The 24,434-nt window shown below is 37.6% G+C and overlaps 1 protein-coding gene across 3 annotated transcripts in view; it reads right to left on the reverse strand.

Moving 5' to 3' along the window:
* Positions 1-1,532: 1,532 nt before the first annotated feature.
* suds3 (SDS3 homolog, SIN3A corepressor complex component) overlaps positions 1,533-24,434 on the reverse strand; it is a 54,766-nt gene continuing 31,864 nt past the window's right edge. For all 3 annotated transcript variants that reach the window (XM_048611446.1, XM_048611448.1, XM_048611447.1), the window contains exons 4-12: positions 24,341-24,412; positions 23,247-23,266; positions 21,337-21,493; positions 20,948-21,043; positions 17,542-17,603; positions 16,687-16,708; positions 16,444-16,549; positions 10,578-10,662; positions 1,533-3,222 (exon numbers count right to left, since the gene is read on the reverse strand). In XM_048611446.1, coding sequence (XP_048467403.1) covers positions 3,124-3,222; positions 10,578-10,662; positions 16,444-16,549; positions 16,687-16,708; positions 17,542-17,603; positions 20,948-21,043; positions 21,337-21,493; positions 23,247-23,266; positions 24,341-24,412 — 719 coding nt within the window. In that variant the 3' untranslated portion in view covers positions 1,533-3,123. The remainder of the gene's footprint in view (positions 3,223-10,577; positions 10,663-16,443; positions 16,550-16,686; positions 16,709-17,541; positions 17,604-20,947; positions 21,044-21,336; positions 21,494-23,246; positions 23,267-24,340; positions 24,413-24,434) is intronic.

The following is a 24,434-nucleotide window of genomic DNA, read 5'->3' on the forward strand; positions in this document are numbered from 1 at the left end:
TTGCTGGCATGACTAGCATTTGCTCTCCATTGCCGACTTCCCTCATGCTGGTATTGAACCAGTTGCTTGAATTGCTACAGTCCAACTGGTATCTACACTTGCTACAGGCTACTTGGAGTTACAGTTCCCTTCAATTTCAGCATTCCTAGATAGAAAAAACAAAAACTTCAGTATCCCTAGATACTAACTACTAGCACTGGGAACATCTACAGACCTAAAATGCTTGAACCGCTCAAGCTTGTCACCAAATATAGACTAGCGCCAAACAAGTCAATAATTGGGGCATGTACTATCATTGTTATGAGATTTATTTTTCTGTACTTCCCAAGATTCAGACCTGGACAAAATTTGCTAATAGATCATAGCCAAGAGTTGTTAAATGTACATACACAGTAGTACACGAGATCTTACAGTTTAATTTAAAGCCACAACAAGTGTAGGAATAAGAAATTAACCCCTAACCACTTATCCACAACTAACAGCAGAAGATAAGGTTCACAATCATGACAAGAGACAGAGCTAGGTCTTTTTCCAGCAGTCTTGCTTCAGGTAAAGTTCAAATTTTGCTCCAGAATGGCAGCACAATCTGCAACATGTCCTCTGCACAGCTCAATGTCTGAGATGTATCTTGTGGAAGAGAGATGCAAAATCGAAGCTCACCCAGCTTATTGAGGCAGTACTATGCAAAGACATTCTTTCTAATGAAAAGTCAAACTCTTCTCATATCACAGTTATTGCAGTGTGTTGCCAGCTTTTTGTTTTCATTTCCTGCGTTTGAAATGTTTTGCTTTAGAAAGCGTTAGTGCTCTGGCTTACAATTAATCCATAAATCATCAAACAGATTAAATTGATCATTTACATGATTTGTATCCACGGAACTTTGCTGCACATAAACAGGTTGTGCCACTTACCTACATAGCAACTATCACTATACATCAAAAGAAATTAGAAAACAGAAGATGCCAGAAATCACATAACAGGTCAGGCAGCATCTATGGAAAGAAAGAGTTAATGCTTCATGTCAATATCTTTGGCTGTGAAGCACTTTGGGATGCAGTGGGATTATGAAATCTGTTACACAATGCAAGCTTTTTCTTGCTTTTTGGGTAGTCGTTTCAATTTTTTCATTACACTGCATAAGAACAGAACACTGCCCCATGTAAAGAATCCAGAATTAGTTGCATAGAGATAAAATTAAACAGCAACTTTTCATAGAAAGTGGTAATATTGTTGAACAAATGTAAAGCAATCATCTTTAAACATTTGCTACTCAGATAACTTGCAACATTTTCATTTTTTTTAAGTCAGCTATTGGAGGGTCTTGTAAGTATCAACTACTTCATCATAGCAGGATTATTTGGGATTCATAAGCAATATACCAAAGCCTTAAAATATCATCTAACAAACCGGCAAAGTGAGGACTTTGTTGGAACAATATCTTTAAAGCTAGAGGATTTTGTTTAATATTCCATTATAAAAATGAAGTCAAAATTTCTTTATCTTAGTCAAAGATAGACAAAGAATAACACAAGCAGTGCAAAAACTTTTTATTTCAATTGATAAAGGTGAATAAAACGCAGTTGCAGTCTTGATTGTATTATTCATTATATTAATGTGTCATGACGTATTCAACTATCATGCGTAAGGAATTACATCCGTGACTCAAATGTCACCATGGGTCATGTGTACAGTAACACTATTCTCCAACACTGTTTAAAAACAAAAAAGTCAACATGGACATTTAGAAAGATGACATTATCACACTGACAAAACAAAAACAAATTTCCTTAATTAAATCACCGATCCATTGTGGCGTTTTAGGATACTGACACAGCAAACTGGAACAAGTTTTGTTGCACATGTAATCAACTGAATTTCAACACCTTGTTGCATGAAGAATTCAAATAATTTCAAACTGGACACGATCGTGCCATTAATAAACAGGATTTAGCAGCAGTACAATTTAAGTAAGACAGTAAGTTCATCGATGAACCAAAATAAAAACTAAGTTTGCTATGATTTTCTTCCCAAAATAAGATCCCCTTGCACCAAATGTCAAATCCATTTTGGAAAAAATTGAAGAGCGAGACAGTGCGCAAGAAAGACAGCAAGAGAGTGCTACAGAGTGTGCATGCAGATAACAGAACCTCTCTCAGATCCTTTGTGACAGTTCTATAAGCACCATACAGTGGTAATGCATTAATTACTAGTTGTCACTTGATCAAATTACAAACGGAGTATATTTTTGATTTAATCAAATCATTTAAACACTGTTTTAGTAAGAACAAGTATTTCAAATATTTGAATGTTTCCCGAGAGCCAAACCAAAAGGGAGGAGGCTTAAACTTTCTGAATCACCCATGAGCATTTTTAGGTGACAACTTCAAAGTAGAGCTGTACACTGGCAAATGAAGTTAGAAACATAAATTAGAATAGAACTATTTGACTTGATTCTGTTCCAAGCTTAGAGGTTGTAAAACACTTCAAAAGGAATAACGGTAGAGCTTCCAGTACCAACCACAGTCAAAGTTGCCACCGCCATGTCAGATTTATTTACGCTTACAGGGAAGACCACAAAACATAAACTCAAGTGGATTTATTTAAAGAAACAAGGTTATTTAATACACATTTAAAAACAAAAAAACAACAACAAAAAAAAAAACAGGTTTTTGGCCAGTGCCCAGTAGTGACAATGGTAAAGCATTGTATTACAAAATAAACAGCATGTACAAAATAAATCTGTCTTCAAAAAAAAAAGTGACTGAATTGTTCTGGGTCAGAGGTACCAGACTGTCCAGCAAATGAAGCAAAATTGGTTTTCATCTTGTCATCTGGAATAAGTGAAACGATCCACCAATTGGCAGTTTTCAGCCCTAAAGAATGCTCAACTTCATCTTGGACGAAGATGAAAGGAAAGAAAAATCCTTGAAAAGGCGAATTTTATTCTTAAAAATATACACAATCAAAACCAGCATTAGAAAGAGTGTCTTCAAATTATGTTTTCTTCAGTCTGTCACTAAGTTTGCTTGTATTAATACAGATTTCCATATAAAAAAACCAGGAAGGAGTTACTCTCTGAGCAGAGAGACAACAGAAGATCTCAGTCAAGAACATGGTTTGGTGCTAGGCAGCAGATCGCCTACGTATAATGAATACTCCTCTATGTAACTGTCCCAAATATATACGCATCTTTGTGCTGTCACTCGTCTTCCTCACCCATATCTGTGAAAATCAAAAATACAATCAGATGAATAACCAAAAAAAATCATATCTTTAACACTAATATAGTTTTAACAGCTGTTATCATAAAGCACTAAACATAATATTATCTTACATTCACTCTGGGACATGTGCATCACTGGCAATGCCAGCATTTATTGCCGATCCCAATTTATTGTCCTTGAGAAGGTGGTCACGAGCTACCGTCCTGAACTGCTGCAGTCCACGGGAGCTAGGTACAAAGTACTTAGGAAGCATGTTCCAGGATTCTGACCAAATGATAGTGAAGCACAGCAAAAGCTCCAAATCAGGATAATGTGCAACTTGTATGGGAGCTTGCAGCCTGTGATGTTCCCATACATCTGCTGCCCTTTCAAGTGGTAGAGTTTGAGAGCTTGAAAAGCGACGATGAAGGAGCCCGAGTGAGGTGACATGCATCTTGCAAATCATACGCAATGTTGCTACTGTGTGTTGGTGGTGGAGCAGTGAACGTTTAACGTGATAGATGGGTGGCTATCAAGCGGTCTGCTTTGTCCTGGAGCTGCATTCATGCAACTAAGTGACAAGTACTCCACCACACGCTTAATTTGCATGTTATAGATGGTGGATAGGTTTTACGGGGTTAGAGAAGATATCCACTACAGGATTTCTAGTCTCTGAACAGAGTGTTCACGTGTTTAGTTCTGGGGTATTTCACTGGGAGTACAAAACTGAAGTCCATTGTCAGAGTTTTAGAACATCCAGACAAAAGGATCGTGTAGAGATACTACAGCCAGGGATGCATGAATCCCTGAACATACAAATATGGCATAATACATTTGAACAAGAAAGTTTGATTTGCAGTCCAATGTATTATTCAACTACCAAGAGATGAATATTTCTGTCATACACAGGTTTACACTGCTCCCAATGATTTAACTTCCAAGCATCAGCCCTCAATATTTAATTGCTATTTAATTTCTTTGGTCTTCTACCACAATTTAAATTTGTTCTATTTGAATTATCACAAGTTAATATTTAAATGTTTGCTATTAAAATCTCTGTAGAATACCTATATCAAATCGCAAAATATCTGTCATCGAGACACTTATGATGTGAGAAAACATGGCAGCCAATTTACAAAGTGCAAGGAGAATAAAGCAGAAATGCGATAAGGACTTGATAATTGGCCTTTTATAAATGAAATTGATTGAAGTGGAAATACTGGCCAAAGCCTTAAGTAGGACTTGACTTGTTCTTCGAACAGTAACTTGGGATATTTACATTTACCCAACAGCACAACTGGGCTTTGACTTCTATGTGCATTCACCAGATGTCAGCATGATTGCCAAGATCTAACCAAGGAGGTGGTAGTGAGCTGCCTTAGTTAGCTGTGTGACCATTTCACAGGGCAGTTAAGAATTGTCTGTGTTGATACAGGTTTACAGTGCCACGTATGCCAGATAGAATTAGGATGCCAGGTTTACTACCTCAAAGGACATGACTGAACTAGTTATTGTTTTCCCCCAGTCATCCAACAATTTTTGCAGTCACCATTGAGTAATATTACTCCAGATTTGTTTAATTAACAGAATTCTTAATGACTGTGATCAAGGTTAACTTTCCATTCTCAACCTCTTTGCAATCTTTGAAATGGTTGATCACAGCATTCTCCTCCAACACCCCATCTTTCCCATCCAGCCGGCTGGGATTCTTTTCTCCTGGCTCCATTTCTATCTTCCTAATTGTAACCAGATAGCCATTTGCATTGGCTTTTCTTCCTGGTCCCACGCTGTTAAATATTGTCGTACTCTAAACATCTATCCTTGGTCCCCTCCTATTTCTCATCTACACTATCCTTGATTAGCATCATCTGATGGTACAGCATTAGCTTGTTGTGGGTGCTGAAATCCTTACAACCTAGTAATCTGCATTCTGGAGTACTAAAAGAAGCGCCCTTGGAAATACTGGATGCATTGGTGGTCATCTTCAAAACTTCTAGAAACTCGGCAGCAGTTCCTACAGATTGGAGGGTAGCAAAGGTAACCCACCTGTATATAATAAAGAAAGAAACAACAGAACTAAAGACCAGTTAGCCTAACTTCAGAGGTGGGGAAAATGCTAGAGTCTGTAACAATTTGAAAGCATAAACAGGATTAGACAAAGTCAATATGGGTTTATGAGACAGAAATCATGTTTAATTAATCTACTGGCGTTTTTTTTGAGATTGTAACTGGTAGAATAGATAAGGGAGAGTCAGTGGGTGTGCTGTATTTGGATTTCAAGAAGACTTTTGATAAGGTCACACTAAGCGACTAGAGGGCAAAAATAAAGCACTCAGATTGGTGGCAATATACTGGTACGGATTGACAATCAGATCACAGACCTCAAACAGAAGGGAAATAAATGAATCTTTTTCTAGAAGGTAAGGTGTAACTAGTGGTAAACCATAGGGATCACTGTTTGGACCTTAGCTATTCACAATACATAAATGACATGGATGAAAAACACAGATGTAATATTTCCAAGTTTGCTGACAACACAAAATTAGGTCAGAATGGGAGTTGAGGGGAGATCTGAAAGACGGTTCATGGGGATTGTGTGTGGACCTATGCATAGCAGATACAAGACAATGTGGAAAATGTGAAGTCACATATTGGTGTGGAAAAACAGAAAGGCAATGTATTATTTAAATGGTGATATACTGGGAAATATACAATTGCGAATGTACAAAGGGATGATGTCCTTGGACACCAGCCAATCAAAGTAAACAGGCAGAAACAGCAAGCAATTAGAAAGGCAAATGGCATGTCAGCCTTCACTGCATGACAACTTAAATTCAGAACAAGGGATGTCTTACTGCAGTTATAAAGGGCCTTGGTGAGACTACAGCTGGAGTATTATGTGCAGATTTGTCTCCCTACCAAAGACTGGATATACAGGATAGACAGGATGGAGAGCACAGGAGGCTCTCTCGGCTGATACTGGGATTCATACATTTCGGCCCATCGAGTCTGCACTGACATAACTACCACTAAGTGTGCTAATCCCAACTTTCTACACTTGTCCCTTACCCTTGAATGTTATGACATTTGAAGTACTCATCCAAATACTTTTTTTTTTAAAAAAGGTTGCAAGGTTTCCATCCTGCACTACCTTCCCAGGCAGTGCATTCCAGATTGCCACCACCTGCTGAGTGAAAAAGTTTTTTTGCAAATCCCCACTGAATCTCCTGCCTCTTAGCCTAAAACTATGCCCTTTTGTGATTGAGCCCCCAACCAAGGGGAACTGTTACTCTCTGTTCACCCTGTCCATACCTCTCATAATCTTATACATCTCAATCACATCCCCCCCTCAGTCTTCTCTGCTCTAAAGAAAACAATCCAAGCCAATCTAGTCTGTCCTTATAGCTCAATTTCTCCATCCCAGGTAAAATCCTGATGAACCTCCTCTGTACCCCTTCTAGTGCAGTGACATCCTTCCTGTAGTAAGGTGACCAGAACTGCACACAGCACTCCAGTTGTGACCTGAACAATGTTCTTTACAACTTCAAGATTACCTCCTTGCTCTTATACTCTATGCCACAACTGATGAAAGCAAGTGTCCCGTATGTCTTCTTAACTATCCTATTCACGTGCTCTGTTGACTTCAGGGATCTGTGAATAATTACCTCTAGACCCCTCTGTTCCTCTAAGCTACCCAGTGTCCTGCCATTCAACAAATACCCCTTCATCTTGTTTCTTCTTGTGAAGTGCATCACCTCACACTTGTCAGGGTTAAATACCATCTACCACTGGTCTGCCCATCTGATCAACCCATCTACATCTTCATGTAACAACATCCTCACTATTAACCACTCTACCAATCTTGATGATGTCTACAAATTTGCTTAACGCTCCCCCCCCACATTTTCACCTATGTCATTTACGAATATAACAAACGTGTCCCAGTATTGATCCTTATGGTATACCACTGGACACCAGCCTCCAATCACTCAAACAGCCTTCTACCACTACTGTGTCCCCTATTATTCAGCCAGTATCTGAATCACCACACCAAGTTTCCCTCAATTCCATGTGCTTTAACCTTCCCAGTGTCCTGTGTGGAACCTTGTCAAAAGCTTTGCTCAAATCCATATAAACTACATCAACTGAACTTCCCTCATCCACACACTTGATCACATGAGGAGAAGTTTGTTCGACTGGGCACTTATTCACTAGAGCTCAGAAGAACGGGTGGGGGGGATGCTCAGGTTGAAACAGATACAATTCTAACAGGGCTAGACAGACTCTATGTAGGGAGAATGTTTCTCCTAGATGGGGAGCCTGGGCCAGTGGCCACAGTTTAATTGGTACAGATTCAACCATTTAGAACTGAACTGTACTAAAATTTCTTCACTCAGAGGATGGTCAATTTGCGGAATTCTCTACCACAGGCAGCAGTGGAGGGCACATAAACAGTATATTCAACAGCGAGAGCAATAAGTTTTTAGATATTAAACGTATCAAGAGGTGTGAAGAGAAAGCAGGAATATGGCATTGAGACAGAGGATCAACCATGATGGTACTGAATGGCAGAGCAGGCTCAAAGGAACAAATGGCTGACTTCTCCATCTAGATTTCACGTTTCTATGCCTATTATCTCCTCTCTTGACTCTTCACTCTTGCTACATCAAACTGCTTACTCAAAATCAAGTGCTGGATATGAAGATATTCTGCCCAGTTACTGCAGCCAGTTTTCAGTGCCCTCTCCATGCTTCACACTCTAGCTGCCAACTCCCTGCTAACAGTCCGAAATCAATCCAGTATGTACACAACCCTGGTACTACAGTTAACTTCAATATAAAATTCCAACTACAGATAGTCTATTTATTCCCACCTCCATAACATCACAAGATTTAGACCACAGCACTCAATCCTCGTCCTTTGCTGAAGCCTTCAATCATGCCTTTGCTAACCTCCTGATTCAACTATTCAAATGCACTCCTGACTGTTGTCATGCAGTACGTAGCAACGAGTTCAATAAATGGTTTATCTGGATTTTCTTTTAACAATAAAAGAGGGGAAATGTTGTCAAGAGATGGTAAATCCTCGATGCTCCTGTTTGAATAAGTTATTGCTAATGGATGGGCAACAAACACGGGCCACCCAGTGAAGCCTACATACCTGGACTGGAATTAATCCAAAAACATCAACTCTGATACACTTGATGTCATCCAGAATTCTACCTCCCTAGTCTTAGATTGCAGCAAGTTCCGTTTCCCCATCACCTCTGATCTCACCAGCTCCCGACCAAACAACATTAGTGATTGTAAATTCTCATTCATGCTTCAAATGCTTCTATGGCCTCACCACTCCCAATCTCTTTAGTATTACTGTCCAAGGTATCGGTATTCCTCTAACCTACCCTCTTGTACGTCTCCAATTTTAAATGCTGCATCACTGTTTCAGTTCCTCAACCTCAAGCTCTGAAATTCTCTGCATCCTTCGCTTTCATCCTTTAAGACATTCTGTAAGGCCTTCCTCCATGACTAAGCTTTTGGCCATTTGACCTAACGTCATTGTGTGATACATATCATACTTTGTTTTTTTAAAGCTCCTGAGAAGATATTTGAAATATTTCATCATGTTCGAGGTACCAAATATATTTGTTATTCAATCCACAATATGCCACCTTGGCTTTTGAATTCATGCCTCTGAATTAGTAGTCTAGGCCTCTAGATTACTAATCCAGTAACACAACAATATGCTACTGCACCTGCATAAACACTGACTTAATATCTCAACTAAATTGTCTGGGCCCTGCACTGAAGTATCTTCCTAGATATTTTCAGGTCTCTGGGAGTAAGATTTGAACTCTCAAATGTCCGATTCAGAGGCAACAGTGATTCATCTATAAGCTATCAACAGGATTTATGCAACAAATATTAGGCAGGGATTTTCATATCTTGGCTCACTGGTCCATAGTTTCATCCTGTTCACTTTAATGGGTTAGTGAGCAGAGAAACAGTGAAGTCTGATCATTACATCTAAAATCTCCCCACAATCATACAAGAGCAATCAAGCCCAGAAATGTATTATACCAGCACCTGAATATGATGCTTTCTTAGAAGTAATCAACATTAGTAATTTCAGCCAACTACATCAGTTTTGTTCCAGCAAACAAGAGTTCACTATATAAACCTACACTGAATACCTCTGTACCAAGATACATTTCTTAACAATTAAACAGCACTGAAACTGAACAGCAAATACCACACAAATCAGAATTACAATATACTGAAGACTTAGCAGTAAAACAAATTTACGTCTCTTCAAATTGCCATTATAAGCAAATTCCAAACCTGTTAATGTGAATAATGGAAAAAAAGTGAGAAAAGTCAGAAATGACAAAAAAAAAGTTGAAATATTTTAGATAACATTAGATGGAAATGGTCAATTCAAAAGGTCAAAATTAAATAAGAACAATTGATAAAGATGAGGACTTAAAAAACATGACACCAGATTATTATATTGGATGTTTCTATAAAATGTCCAATATCATTGAATCTTGACATTTACATTGATACAAATATTTATTCTGTTAATGGATTAAAGATACACAAATGAGATTAAAGATGTATTTTTCCCCCCCACTGTAAATCATTTTGATCTTTTGATTATTCTTCCCACAAGCATTTGTCGCCTATCATTAATTTCCCTCGTGGTGATGGCAAACTACTTTCTTAAACTAGTGCAATCCAATCGGTACAGTTTCTCCTCCAGTCCCGTTAGTGAGGGAGGTCCAGGACTTTGATCAAGAACAGTGATGTAATGGTGACATAGTATAAGTCAGGATAAGATGTGGCTTCGAGGAGAACTTTTACTTTTCCTTCGAAGAATGGAGGTAACGGATTTTGAAGGAGTTGTCAAAGGAGCATTGGTGAATTATTGCAGTTGATCTCTAAAGAGTTTCCACAGCTGCTACTGTTCACCGGGAGTGAATGTTTAAGTAGTAGAATTAGGGTTTATCGTCACATATACTCAAGTATATGGTGCAGGAGTACAGTGAATAGTGTACAAAGTCGCCATTCCAAGCACCATCTTAGGTACAAAGGTACCTAGGTACAAAATCTTCAGTACAAAAATAGAAAAATAAAGAAATAAGTTAAAAGGTTCAACATTACAGCAATTCTTAGTGTAAAGTAGACAAATAAATAAAGTTAAACATTACAGTCCTCCCTAAGTCACTGGGTCTGCAGACGCTCCATGCTGGCTTTCTCTACAAGGGTTGTTAAAGTGAAGTTACCAGATCAGGCTTTAAAGAGAAGGTACCCAAATTAAAATATCTGTCAGAACGCTAAAGTATTAAGGCACACTGTTCAGAAGAAATAATAATACCTCATTCGTTCCAACTGAGCTAATTACACAACTAATCTTCGTATTATCCTTGGATTCCAGATAGATAGCCTGACTTTTGTGATACCTATAAAAGGAATGAAAACATTTGTAAGCACGCTTCACATTATTGCAGTTAAAAGCAATATTCTTTTTCACACCCAATTCCCAGGCCTAAACTCATTACCAAGGCAAGTACATCAGTGCAGTAGCAAGCAAGTACTGCATTGTCATGGACTCTGTCCCTTTGGATAAGATGAAATTAAAGACTTTGTCTATTCTGTTTGGTCAGGTGAAAATCGAGAGGTTGCAGAGCTTGTTTATATATTCTCTCACAGGATATGGATTTTGCTGGCTGGCCAGCATTTATTGTCCATCCCTCGTAGTCCTCAGTAACTTATTCAAAGAGGACCAATGAGGATATTCCTCTCTTGCTAACATTCCCACTCAGCTATTGTAAAAGAAAATCCAGATAAACTAATTATTCAACTCATTGCTGTTTACATGTCTGCATGACCACAGTAACTGCACTTTAAAACAGTCAATGGCTTGTGAAGAACGCCAAGGCTCTCTGAAGACATGATTACAGGATATCAAATCACAAAGTCACCTTTCATTCTTCCCCAAGTTTGGTTACAGAAACACACAGTGTAGTTGCCTATATCATCCAGCTTAATGAAAGTAATAACCAAAATTAAATCATCCTTTAAACAATCTGTACCATTTATTAAGGGAATATATTCAACAGTAAACTCAAATATGGAGACAACCTCCCTAAGCCCCCATCACTGATGTGGATGAGCAGTGTTTTAAATAAACAATGCCGCATTTCTGGGCACGTTAATAATCTTAGACTCCTGAACTTTAAGTGTCTTTCAATTTCATCCTTCAGTATTTCAGCCCAAATAATGGAGTGGACGTATTACACAAGTTGGAAGATTAGTTTTCACATTTGATGTTCAAGAGAAAAGAAGAAAAATGTGAGGCAGCCTGACAAAGAATGTCACAATGATGCACAAGGTGGGAACAGATCAGTCAACAGCATTACAGATATCAACATCCAGCCACTTTAGAAGGAAGTAATTTGGAATGGAGTGGAAATACTTAGTTTTGTCACCTAGAAACAGAGCATCTCTCTTTAAGTCACCGAACTGAGTTAATCTGAATTGCTGACTATTCAGATGCTTCCATATTGTCAATCTCCGTCATGTATGTCACAACCAGATAGGTTAATAAGCGCTTTGATTTAAGTCAGTGCCAGCTTTGGGTTAAGTTCAAACTTGAGGGTCTTACAAACGTTATCCTTCTCCCATGAAAAAGGCGAAATTAAGAAAGTACATACATACACCTGCCTTCCACTCATCACGTGCTATGGTTCTATCCCCAGTTGATTTATTTGTTCTGAAACTACAACGTAATCATTCTAACTCGAGGCTTAAATATCATTTAATCCCATACAATGATATAAGAACACCAAAGGTCTCGTAATTGTCTAATATCCAACTTACAAGTTTTACCAGTTGCAATTAAAAAGTAAAATATAAAGTTATTAACTTTAGCCTTAAACTTTATCAAATATTCAAAGTTTTGGTTATGGTTATCATATTGTGCAGTGTCTTGTTGCTAACAATACCACTATAACAAAATGGGTTATGACAAGTCTGACTCAGCTGACGTTCAAAACAAATCCATTAGTTTCATGCTCTGAATATTTGAAACAGCAGTCTTTTAGTTCTTAACCAACGTCTGAAAATAGAGCATCTGTTGAACTTTCAATTATTTTTTTAAAAAAAGACTTCTGAAGTCAAACCTAAATCAAATCTTGACATTTTTAAAGGAAATAATTTTAACTATAAAGATTCCCATTTGAAAACCTAGAATGATTTAGCACGGTTTATAAAAAAAAAGAGATGAAGTTATACTTCATTTGTCCTACACCTTGGTAAGACCTCATCAGTGATAGGGTTAGGGTACTGCATTCAGTTCTGCATGCTTCACCTCAGGATGGAGATATTAACCTTGGAACAGATACCAGAATTAAGCCAGAATTTGAAAGGGTTAAATTGTTGCATTCCCTTATGGTTGAGGGACAACCCAATGAGCCAGTTAAAATGATATAACAGAGCTGATAAAGGAGCTATTTGTTAAATTATGTGTATCAGAACCAGGGTTACCAATCTTAAAATTAGAACTTGACAATTCTAGAGTGAAATGAAAAAGTGCTTTTCACAGACAGACAGACAGACAGTCATGGTAATATGGAATTCTCTCACCCAGATGGTTGTGGATACTACATCAACAGAAATGTTAAAGACTGAGAACAGCAAGTGTTTATTTGGTCATAGTATCAAAAGATACAAATCAAACATAGGCAAACGATGTGGAGGTACAGTCATAATTCAGTTCAATGAATGACCAAACTTGAAAAGGTCAAATGATCAATTCCTGTTCCTATTTTACTCCCAGCCATGAGCTGATGAGACTTCAATAACTAAAATTTATAATTTTCTTAAATATGCAAGAATACAAATCTTCTTCGGCCAGCCATCTTAAATTTTTCACTCACTTGTTATGATCCAAAAAAAAAAATCAGTAATAAAGCCAGTCTCAGAAGCAATTTTATACCTGCAGTATTAATCTTCTCATCTTCTCATCTGAATTTTGTTTCATCTAAATAGCTCAATATTCAATTTTTTTTTTAAAGCATCTCTCAATTAGTTGGACATGCTGAGTGCCAAATACAAGACCACTAAGCATTATTTCAATTTTAAATATTTTGAATCAACTTATTCAGACATGTTCATACACACTTCTGGGACATGTAGGACGTGAACTTGGAACTCCAGGTCTAAAGGTAAAGACGTCACCATTTAAGCACAAGCCCACCACCTCCCATCCAATTTTATCCTGAGTAAGATAAAAGAAGGAAAGACGAGAAGGCCAAATTAGAAAATGTTACAACGATGCACAGCATCGGGAAATGATCAGTCAGTAACATCACGGAAGTTAGACTTGGGTATCCAGCCACATTACAAAGGAAGCTACTGAAGTGTTCCAACCAGGGATGAACTGGAATTCAGAATCCCAGAGAGAGAAATTCGAGAGAAGACAGAAATTGGAGAGAAGAGCAAAACTGATGATGGAAGACAGCGAAAGATGTGGAAGTGATGCCTGCTGAGACAGGATGGTTATAAGCGAGGGCAGGAAATGGGCTTTCTAGCAATGGGCTAACTTGCATGTTATTTTTGACATAGAGGTCCAAGCTGAAGTAAATCAGTATCTTTACATGTTACTAAAGGTCCGTTTATGTAAATTACCATATGGAGAAAAAAAAACTGGAAGTGATGGGAACAAACCTGAAAAACCTAAAGGGCTTAAATTCAATACCAGGAAATTTGGGAATACAGATGGAGGAAGTCGAAGTAATTTGCTGCCCCCAACTGGAAAAAAATGAAGATGAACAAAGTGTGCAAAATGTGATCTAGAGCAAAAGGTTTCCAATCAAGGATAGCTCCGTGTAATGGTATACACTTATTTTGTTTATTCATTAACTAAGTCACTGCTAATAGTACTACTTTAGTGCATTAAAGTTTAGCTCTAATTATGTAAACATTGGGGCTGAGCATTGAAAGAATGTTTGTCAGTTCAGACTTTACAGGCTGATCACAATACACACCAAATGAGCAATTTGCCTAACAGGTATGACGGTTTAATTCTTGTGCAAGGCTGCTCTTTCCTGTAACAGCAGTACAACTCAATGTACTGCTTTCTGAAACATTGCTAACTATTACCTACAATGCAAACATTCTAACTTCTGATGCTATCTTTAGACTTGGATACTATTTGAATATTATACAAACCAACCTTACTTTATGAAAGTGCACCAGTCAATTAGGTAATGGGAGAAATACTTAAAATTAGCAATTTAAAGATAAAGATAATTAGTCATTACGAGAATCAGTTCAGCTTCTAACTAAAACTTCCGTCAATATATCCCTGATGTTATTCAGTCAAAGCCCAAAGGACAATGTAGTAGTGCGTACATGTATCAGGTTTACTCTAGCTGTATAGTGACTTGGTGAGAGCCCATCCGAAGTATTGGTTATGATTCTGGTCTCCTTATTTGAAAAGGGATATAAATGCATTAGAAGTGATGACATAGTCATAATTGTCATTGGACTAGCAATCCAGAGGCCCAGACTAATGCTAAGGGATGTGCTCAAATTCCACCACAGCAGCTGATGGAATTTAAATTCAATTAAGAAATTCGAATTTTGAGTTGGTTTCAGCAAGGTGCCACAACGGTGACTGTCACAAAAATCCATCTGGATCACTAATGGCCTTCTCAGAAGGATATCTGACATGGGAGTCCAGACCCACTGCAATGTAGTTGATTCTTAATTGACCTCAAATGGCCTAGCAAGCCACACCGTTCAATAGCAATTAGGTACAGGCAACAAATGATGGTCTTGTCAGTGATTCCTCCCACCACCACATTTCATGAAAGAATAAAGAATACATTTAGAGAAGGCTCAGCCAACTCATTCCTGTACTTAAGGGCTTATGAAGGAAGGTTGAACAGGTTGGACCTAAACTGACTGGAGTTTTTAAGTATAACAGGTAATCTTATTACATTAAAATTATAGAAATAGACCTTGAGGACTTAGGAAGTAGACCTGAAGATACCTAGAAGATGTTTCCTTATGTAGGGGAAAACTAGAACTAGCGGAGACAGTATGAAGATACGAGATCTCCCTCTTAACACAGAGGCTAAGAGAACTCTTTTTCATTAGTATATAGAAATCCTTTCCTCAAAATGTAGCAGTGGCTCAGGAAACACTTCAATTATTCAATACTGAGTTAGGTAGATTTTTGACAGACAAAAGGAGCCAAGGGTTATGGGGCGCAGACAGGAAACTGGAGGTGATATCACATCAAATCAGCCACGATCTTATTCAAGGTAGAGCAGCTTCAAAAGGGATGAATGTCCTACTTCCAATTCCTATGTTTAATTTACATCAAATAAATAAAGTGCTTAAGGAAAATACAAAATAGACAAGTGACATCTTTTAATATTACATTTGGGAAAACATGCCTAGAATACTTTATAAATGGTAACATCGAACCATTGGTACAGACACATTTAGAAGAGACTGGAATGCAATAGGATAGCTACCCTTTATGCCAATATTCTATCTGAAAAAAATTATGGCAGATGGATTAGAAAATATTTATGTATAATGGTGATCTGGTAAAACTGTTCATGTTTTCTCTCCAAACCATCGAATTATCTCTAGGAGAACTTCCACTTAAGTTAATCAATTCAGAGAAGCAATTAAATAACCATTATGTCCAGAATCTCACCATTAAAGTAGTTACTTTATTATTATGCTGATGCATTAATCATTTCTTAGTGGCTTTTTCTTTTCTATCACATCGGACCAGGTAATTTATACATCTGATCACTGAAACATGGATTTGCACACGTCAATGTTCTTGGGAGAAAACAATTAGAGTACTCAGGCAACTGTTTCAACGAATTTTAACCATGGACAGGAAGCTAAAGAGGCCAAGGTGAAAATTTGGAAACAGTGGGTTTGTACCACCATCTAGTGGCCTTTTACTACACATGCAGAAATCAGATTTCATTTTAAGAAAGGAGCCAAAACAGTGATGATGATTTAGGAGGCACAAGTTTTTTTTTAAATTGGAAATTACAGACAACATGATAACAGGCATCATCCCACATATTTAGAAATATATTATTACAGTTCATTTCAGTGACAAACAATGAAAATTCAAAATATTTGTTAATTATAGCCACAGCAGAAAATGGCAAATAGGAAAAATAAAAAACTTCCTAACTCACCATCTCTTATCATAATACAACTTTCCATCTTCTATTCGTGCTTCATATCTCTGTGCTGGTGATTCTGCAGGAGTGCTAGGAAGGTGCTCAGGAGAAGATGGAGATGCTGCCAAAAAAAACGTTAAAAGGTAAAGACTGCATCAAAGTCAGACTCTTTCACTACCTTCTGTTTTCTGAGACAGATTATTTTAGAAAGAATTGTTTGGTAACTACGTGAGAAATGGTTATAAAAATTGCAACTACCTGGTCTTTTTGGAGATTTGAGCTGCAGGGAATAAAAAGAAAAATTGAAAATCAAACAGTTTCAGCCTGTCACCTTCAGCAATTAAGTGAGCACATGCTCATCAAATGTGTCACTGCTTCAGGATTGTGCATCTTATTCATTAACAATAGTTTACCATGGCTTAAACAAAGCTGTTAATTTGTTAAAGTATTTAAGATATCATTAAACTTTCTATTCAGACAAAACTGTGCCCAACCCTAGTCTCAGGCTAAAGTGCCACCAAAAATTCCTCCCAACCCAGCTTGCCAATTATTGCGTATCCTCATTAACACAGAGGATTGCAATGGCTGAGAATAAACCAGTGATTAATGGGTCTGGATCATGCTTGAGTGTTGAGGGGAATCTAGCCCAAACACAGGGTCTCAGTAGGACCTGCTTCCATGTATTAAAAAGCAGTAGAGAAATAAAATCACGATCAGTCTCCAACTAAGAACTGTGAGCACATTTAACAAGTTACAGATACTGAGATACAGTGGCCCCTGTCTTCTATGGAGGATATTCATCAGCTGCAAGGTAAAAATATCATATAATACAGACATTCGTGGAAGAACAGATCTAAGCTCATAGTAAAATTATTATAGTGTAGAGACAGTTCTTTCTTATGTATTTTCTACTTTGAACAGCATTACACATATATTAATAAGCAAAATTATTTGCTGTCAGTGTTTACTTCGATCATTGGCACAATATGGATAATAAAAAGCCCATCACGCTCCATGTCTATGCAAGATGTCATACACATGTAATCTTGTGAAAGCAAAAAGTTAAATATAGTAACTTTGGCCCCTTATCTCCAAAGGGCCAATGTAAATCACCTTATTAAGAGTTCGTAGATCCTCCATAATCTGTTCATCTGTTAACAAATAATTTAACTGCGGTATTTTTCGTTAAGGAAAAGAGAAAAACAATTCCTATGCCTTACATGGATATCAAAACATCAAATTTTAAAGATACCCTGATCCTTGAAGAAGTTCTTTCATGTGTCAGCAGTGACTCAACTGGTAACAAAATCACCAACGAGTCATGGATTCAGGTCCCACTCAAGTACTTGACACTCCAGTGTAGCACTGATTTTGTTCTACTGATGTTGGCCGAGATGTTAGACTTAGGAACAAAAACAAAAACAGAGATTACTAGAAAAGCTCAGCCAAAATGTTAACTCTGGTTTCTCTTCACAGATGCTGCCAGACCTGCTGAGCTTTTCCAGCAATTTCTGTTTCCGTTTCTGATTCACAGCATCCGCAGTTCTTTCAGTTTTTATGCTAAACTTAGGCCCCATTTGCCCTCTCCAATGGATTCAAACAGTTTCTCATCGTTATTTTGAAGAGCAAAGGCATTAAACCAGTAGTCTGCCCTCAATCAACATCACAAAAACTGTTTACCTGATGAGTATCACACTACTTTTGTGTGAGTTTACTGTAGACAAATTGGCTGAACTTCCTATATTCCAGGATTTTGTGGATACATTTATTGGTGTCATCACCCCACATCTTAACAGCATGTAAGAAGTGACAAAGACTGGCTGACCATCAGGCTGAGAACAAAGGACACAGAACAGAAACCAGCCCCAGCACACCAACCTGCACTGACACATGATACCTTTCTAAACTAAAAATCTTTTACCTGTATACAATTGTATCCTTCTATTCCTTGCCTATTTATTGATCCAATGCCGCTTAAACATTGCTAATGTATCTGCTTCCACCAGCACCTTTGGCAATACATTCCAAGCACTTAACACATTAAGTAAACAAAAAAAAAAAAACAAACTTACCTCTCACATCTCCTTTAATCCTTCATCTTAAACATATGGTCCCCACGTAATTGACATTTCTACCCTGGGAAAAAGACTCCGACTATCCATTCTATCCATGCCTCTCAATTTTGTAAACTTCTATCAGGTTACCCCTCATCCTTCAAAATTCGAGTGATAACGAACCAAGCGTGTTCGATTTCTCCTCGTAGTTAATATCCTTCAAACTAGGCTACATCATGGTAAACCTTTTCTGTGCTCTTTCCAAAAGTTCCACATCCTTCTGGTAGTGTGGTGAGCAGAATGAGACACAATATTCCAATTATGACAACTAAAATTCTACACAACTGCAACATGACATGCCAAGTTTGATACTCTATGCCCCAAACGATAAAGGCAATCATGCCATATGCCTTCTTAAACACTTTATCCACTTGCACTGTCACTTTCAGGAACAGTGGACCTGTACACCGTACACCTCTCTGTATGTTAATGCTTCTAAGCATTGTGCCATTTACTGTATATTTCCCTCTGCATTAGACTTTCCAAAATGCATTACCTCACATTTGTCCAGATTAAATACCATCTGCCATTTCTCCGCCCAAGTCTCCAGCCTACCTATACCTTGCCGTTTCCTCTGGCAATCCTCATTATCCACAGCTCCTCAAATCCAACCATCTGCCGTGGGAGGATTTGAACCCAGGTCCACAGAACTAGGTCACACAACCCGAAACATTAACTCTGGCTTCTCTCCACAGATGCTGCCAGACCTGCTGAGCTTCTACAGCAATTTCTGTTTTTGTTTCTGATTTACAACATCTGCTGGTCTTTCGGTTTTTAAACTAAGTTCACTGTTCTGTAAACAACAATCTAGGTACTACTCTCAATTCCAGTACTGTACAACTCAACCAGCAGCCTATCCCACTACTCTTACATCTTACGGATATCAGAAGTTTAATAGAAACTGAAGATAAAAGTCACCTGACCACTACTTACCAATCAGGAATCTTTCTAACCAAAATGTTATTTTCGAACTTGTGATGTCATGAAGTGTAGCTCCCACGAGACACCACGTATCATAGATCAAGGTCAATGCCCCACTCACGAGTTTATACCTACTCTGGTTGTTGTTTCCTCCCTCAGTCACTCATTCCAGTTCCTGGCTGCTGATCACGGTAAGGCTGCTACTCAAAACTAGTAGTCATGGTGACTGTGCCAACTTCTCTCAGAAACTTTGATCACTTCTCACCAGCCCCTTTATTGGATGCTCTTTCTCCTGTTCAGCACCAAGCCACATGCAATCCTCTTCTCAGTCATGGTGACTGGGCTGAAATCTCCTCTTTATTCGCTTCTCACAGGTGCCAAAGGCATAGGTTCACAGTGCAATAGAGCACCAAGTGTATCTCACTCTCCAACCAATACTTAGTTCTGAACATGGAAAAAACGATAGATCACGTGGGGAGTACAGCCAAAGCGAATTCCATGCACTTCTGTAGCCATAGATGTGAATCTAGGATTGTATGTTGTCTTCCTGGTGCCAGCTGTCACTCAGAAGCTGGGGAGCACCTTCAGGGAGGAAGGTGAACAACCAGCAGATGGGGTTCACATTATTGCAAACAAAATAAAGACAGAAAGAGGAATGTAATCCTGCATCAGAATTTAGGGACCTATTTTAATGCTCCTGGATAGGAAATTAGCAGTCAGGACTTTTCTCCAGGTTAATCATGGTAACATGCAGAAATGAGTACAGAACTGGGAGGATAGAGCAGATGGATGTGTGGTCAGAGCGGTGACGTAGCTAGGAGGGATTTAAACTCTTGGGCCATTGGAATCTGTTCTGGGAGGGTGCTGATAGTTCCATTCTGTTTAGGTGCAACCTAATTTATTTATTCCAATGGGAGATCACAAAAAGGATGTTCTGTAGTTAGGATAAACATCCACTAAATTAATACATCCATTTAATACATTAAATCTAGAGCATTTCGAATTTGTGCCACTTTATAAAACACGCCTTAAAAAAATTCTTCTTAAAAAAAAGTCTTCAGAAACCTTTCAAACCTCGATTTTGCAGTGGGTTGACCATTGCACAACCTGCAAAACAAGTGTGGTTCAAATTCCTTTATTTACTTTTGAGTTAAAAGAAAATTCAACAGACCCAGCAGATATCTGTCAAACTATAGAGGTATTAGTACCCAGTTATTGATATAAAACAGTTTTTCAAAAGCATGGTGTAGAGAAGTGAAACAAACAGGAGCTAAGGCATTACTGCCATTCAGACTTGCTTACTTCAGATTATGAATTTAAGTAAACAAAGTCTCAAAAACTGAAAAACTCAAGTTTTAAATTATTATAATGCAACAAACATATTTATAATAGTTAAAACATACTAAATAATCCTGGATTTCACAACAGAACAATGGGACTGGAACATTCCAAACAGTACATATTTCATTTAATAAAAAGGATATCAGGCGCAGGTTTTCGTCTTTTGTCAGGAATTGGGACAGGATCATTGGGTCTCCTCCTCAACTTTCTGGTCATAATCGGCTTAACCTCCATAGAATCTGCAATAATAAATTGATACATAGTACTCTGTAGTGTCAAAGGCTAACTATATTTTTCCTAATCAACTGTTCAGAGATATTGTCATACATCTATGAAACAGGGATACTAAATATTCTCTGAAGACAATTCCATGCTGCACACTACAGGTTAATTCTATGATAAAGACAATTTTCCAGCTAACATATTCTTTTAAAAGTTAAATGCACTAAAAGGACAATTCAATCTGGTCAAAATCTGAAAGAATTTGCTAACAACTTGAACGCAGAGGATGTTAAACAGTCCAGCAACACACCTCCAGTGAGTTCCATTGTTAGTCTTTCATTCTCAATCATCTTTTTCTTCTCTTCTAATTCAGCAATCAGATTTTCTTTCAACTCAATCTTTTTATCTTCAAATTCCTTCACCGCTGCCTTTTTCTCTTTAATATAATTCCTTTCCACTTGCTCGGTCTAGAACAAGAAAAATTATTATTTTTGACACCACATTGTAATTACTTTAAAGAAAAACTGTAGGTCCAGAATCAGTCAAAACTTTTAGAAGCCTTCCTACAGACTATACATAAATCATGAGGAAGTAACAAAATATTTGAGCTATCAATTCTTGAAATTTGATTGAAAGCATAAAAAATAAAATGCATCATAAAATTGGCAAAGTCATACAAAAGAAAGGACAAGCTGGTTTCGCTGAATTAAGTCCAGATTATTATTCTTGAATAGGTTTATACATTTATCTTGTATCAAAGGGGTAGTACATTGGTGCTAAAACAAACACTAGAACATAACCATGAGCAGTGTAATAGTTCATGTTAATTCAACACTGGAAGTTGCAAATAAGCAATTTGAAACAGTAAAAAGAAACTCCCCTACAGGTATTACCTAAACATGCCACAATATTTCAATCATGGGAATTTAAAAATCAATTCAGCGAAGGAATAAAACACAATGGCACAAAAAAAAAGCTCGTGAAACTCAGCAGGTCTGGCATGATCTGTGGAGAGGAAAGAAAGAGTTAACATTTTGAGTTCAATGAGCCAGAACTGGATTTGAAACATTGACTATTTCCCTCTCCACAGATATTGCCAGAAATGCGGAGTTTCTCCAAAGCTTTCTGATTTTATTTCTTGTGCAATTGTTTTTATTCCTTCACTGAATATTTGTCTCTTGCATTTCCTTTCTTAAATTCAAAAACAGAAAGCAATTTGAAGTGCAAAGGAAAGGTTAAGACTTTCAACATTTATGCCAGTCACTTGTTCACTATCTTGGACAGCTGGTTTCTGAAATAGATCAAGTTCTTTGAGAGATAGATTCCATCATCCAGACCACACCTTCACTTATTTCCCAAATCTAACGAATCATGCCTTTGTCCAGCATTACTCAAATATTTTTATCTTTAAAATAACTATTTTTTGAAGTGGCAGGAAATAAATCCTGTAAAATAATACAAGGGTTTCAGCAAGATATTAAAAACTTAAAAGTCTTATGTTACATTTCATCAATATTTGGAGGTTTGAATTCAAGAGCACTACAGCAGCTAACTTCTTCCCAAAACCAGCAGAGACATGGAAGCAGATCACCCCCACCTCTCCTCATGTGCTACAGGTCCAAAATACTGTCAATTGGTTTAACTAAAGTGATTCAAATTTTATTTCTTAGAAGCATTCATCTTTACCCTTCTTCTTAGTTTAATGACGTGCTATTTTCCATCACGCTGACTAATCCAATTCTGAATCTACCAGGCAGGAATTCTGCTGGGGAATTTCCATCTTCCATACTGGATGTGTCCTAAATTGTAGAAAATTGGGAACTACGCTTGGCAAAGTTGTAAAGATATTCCCCATCTGTTACATTGCTATAGCTATAGGACGTTCACCCAAAATCTTTACCCCATTTTCAGTATTTTCAAGTCCATTCCCATGCCACTAAAACTGCTATAGCCTGCTGTCAGAAGATAAACAAATCAAAATTAATATACGTTCCTTTCCTCATAACATGGTCTGAAGTCCCTATCCAAAACAGCCGAGGTCAGGAACCGGGCAGTCTTAGCAAAAATCAAACTTGCATTCCATCTTCAAATTGCACTACACTTGGATGTTTCCAAACACAGCATATGGCACCAATGGAAAGGGTAATCTTAATACTTTTATATTTAAAAAAATGTTTTAAGCAAATTCAGTTGGGAAAATAAAAATGGAACAACACTCACCTCCAGTTGCAGAAATAGCTCTGGAGGGAAAAGAAAGGAAAAGATTGTCATTGGTACTATATTTAGTTGTCAGTATTTATCTCTCGGAGCACATATGAAATTCTGATGTTTGCTAACTTCAGAAGAAATTTCCAAAATAAACGAGTATAATTTACTGTCGAAATAACAGGCTAATTATGCTCACCCAAATGTTTCAGTAATTTCAGGGGAGAAGCAGATGCACTGCTGTTCCTCGATTAGCTTTCAGCAAAAGGAATCTCAATATCTGCCCCAGGCCCAAAATGCCTGAATGGCTTGTAGTTGCTGTGTTTGTGCAGTAGACAGAAACTAAATCAGCCACACAAAGTAAAATCGTGTCCATTTTGGCGACAAGTGTTAATACTTCCAGTCAACATCTCTGGCATGGAAAATTAATGATTACATGAGTGGAGTCTCACTCTTTTAGTTTAATTATTGTTGGAGAGTTAAAAAGACACACGATGTTACTTTTCCTTTCTGCCTCTTTTTAGTAAACCCTCTTTTTATATTTAGACATGGAATTCACCCACATCATTTGTACTACTTCCTCAGCCCTTACTCGGTTCATAATCCTTCAATTTAATTGTTTAAGGGCATACACAGAGGTTTGCCCTATTCATTTCAGTTCCCTCAGTTTGCCACTATCAACTTAAACTTTTAGCAACTTCCCAAAAATTTAAAATGTAAACAAGCAAGGGCATGAACAACCAACAACAAGCACTGTTCAGTGTCTTGCCTCAGCAAATTATTGCCTATTATGTTTTCTCATTCGATGAGATTTTATTAAAATAATGTTAATACGCACAACAGGCCTGGCCTTCGAGCTAACACCTTTTCTTTTAGGAATATAGAGAGTGAGATTGCTGACCTTTTACAAAATGGCCTCTGACAACATAAAACAAATTTAAAAAACTTTAGGACAGACGAGAATATTTGTCACATTCAACACTGCGCCCATGACCGCTTGATTAAAAGCTGTTGTTACTGCCACAGCAATAACAAGGAACTGCAGAACAGCAGATTGTTGAAATACACACAAAAAACGTAACATTAAGTTTAAGAACAAATAAACTAACCTGCATTTCTTATTCTTTCTTTGTACTGCTGATCCAGTTTCTTCATCCTTTTCTGATATTCTTGCAATGTACCTATATTACCACATGATAGAAA

This window comes from Rhincodon typus, chromosome 24, assembly GCF_021869965.1.
Source record: "Rhincodon typus isolate 14 chromosome 24, sRhiTyp1.1, whole genome shotgun sequence".
Lineage (NCBI taxonomy): Eukaryota > Metazoa > Chordata > Chondrichthyes > Orectolobiformes > Rhincodontidae > Rhincodon > Rhincodon typus.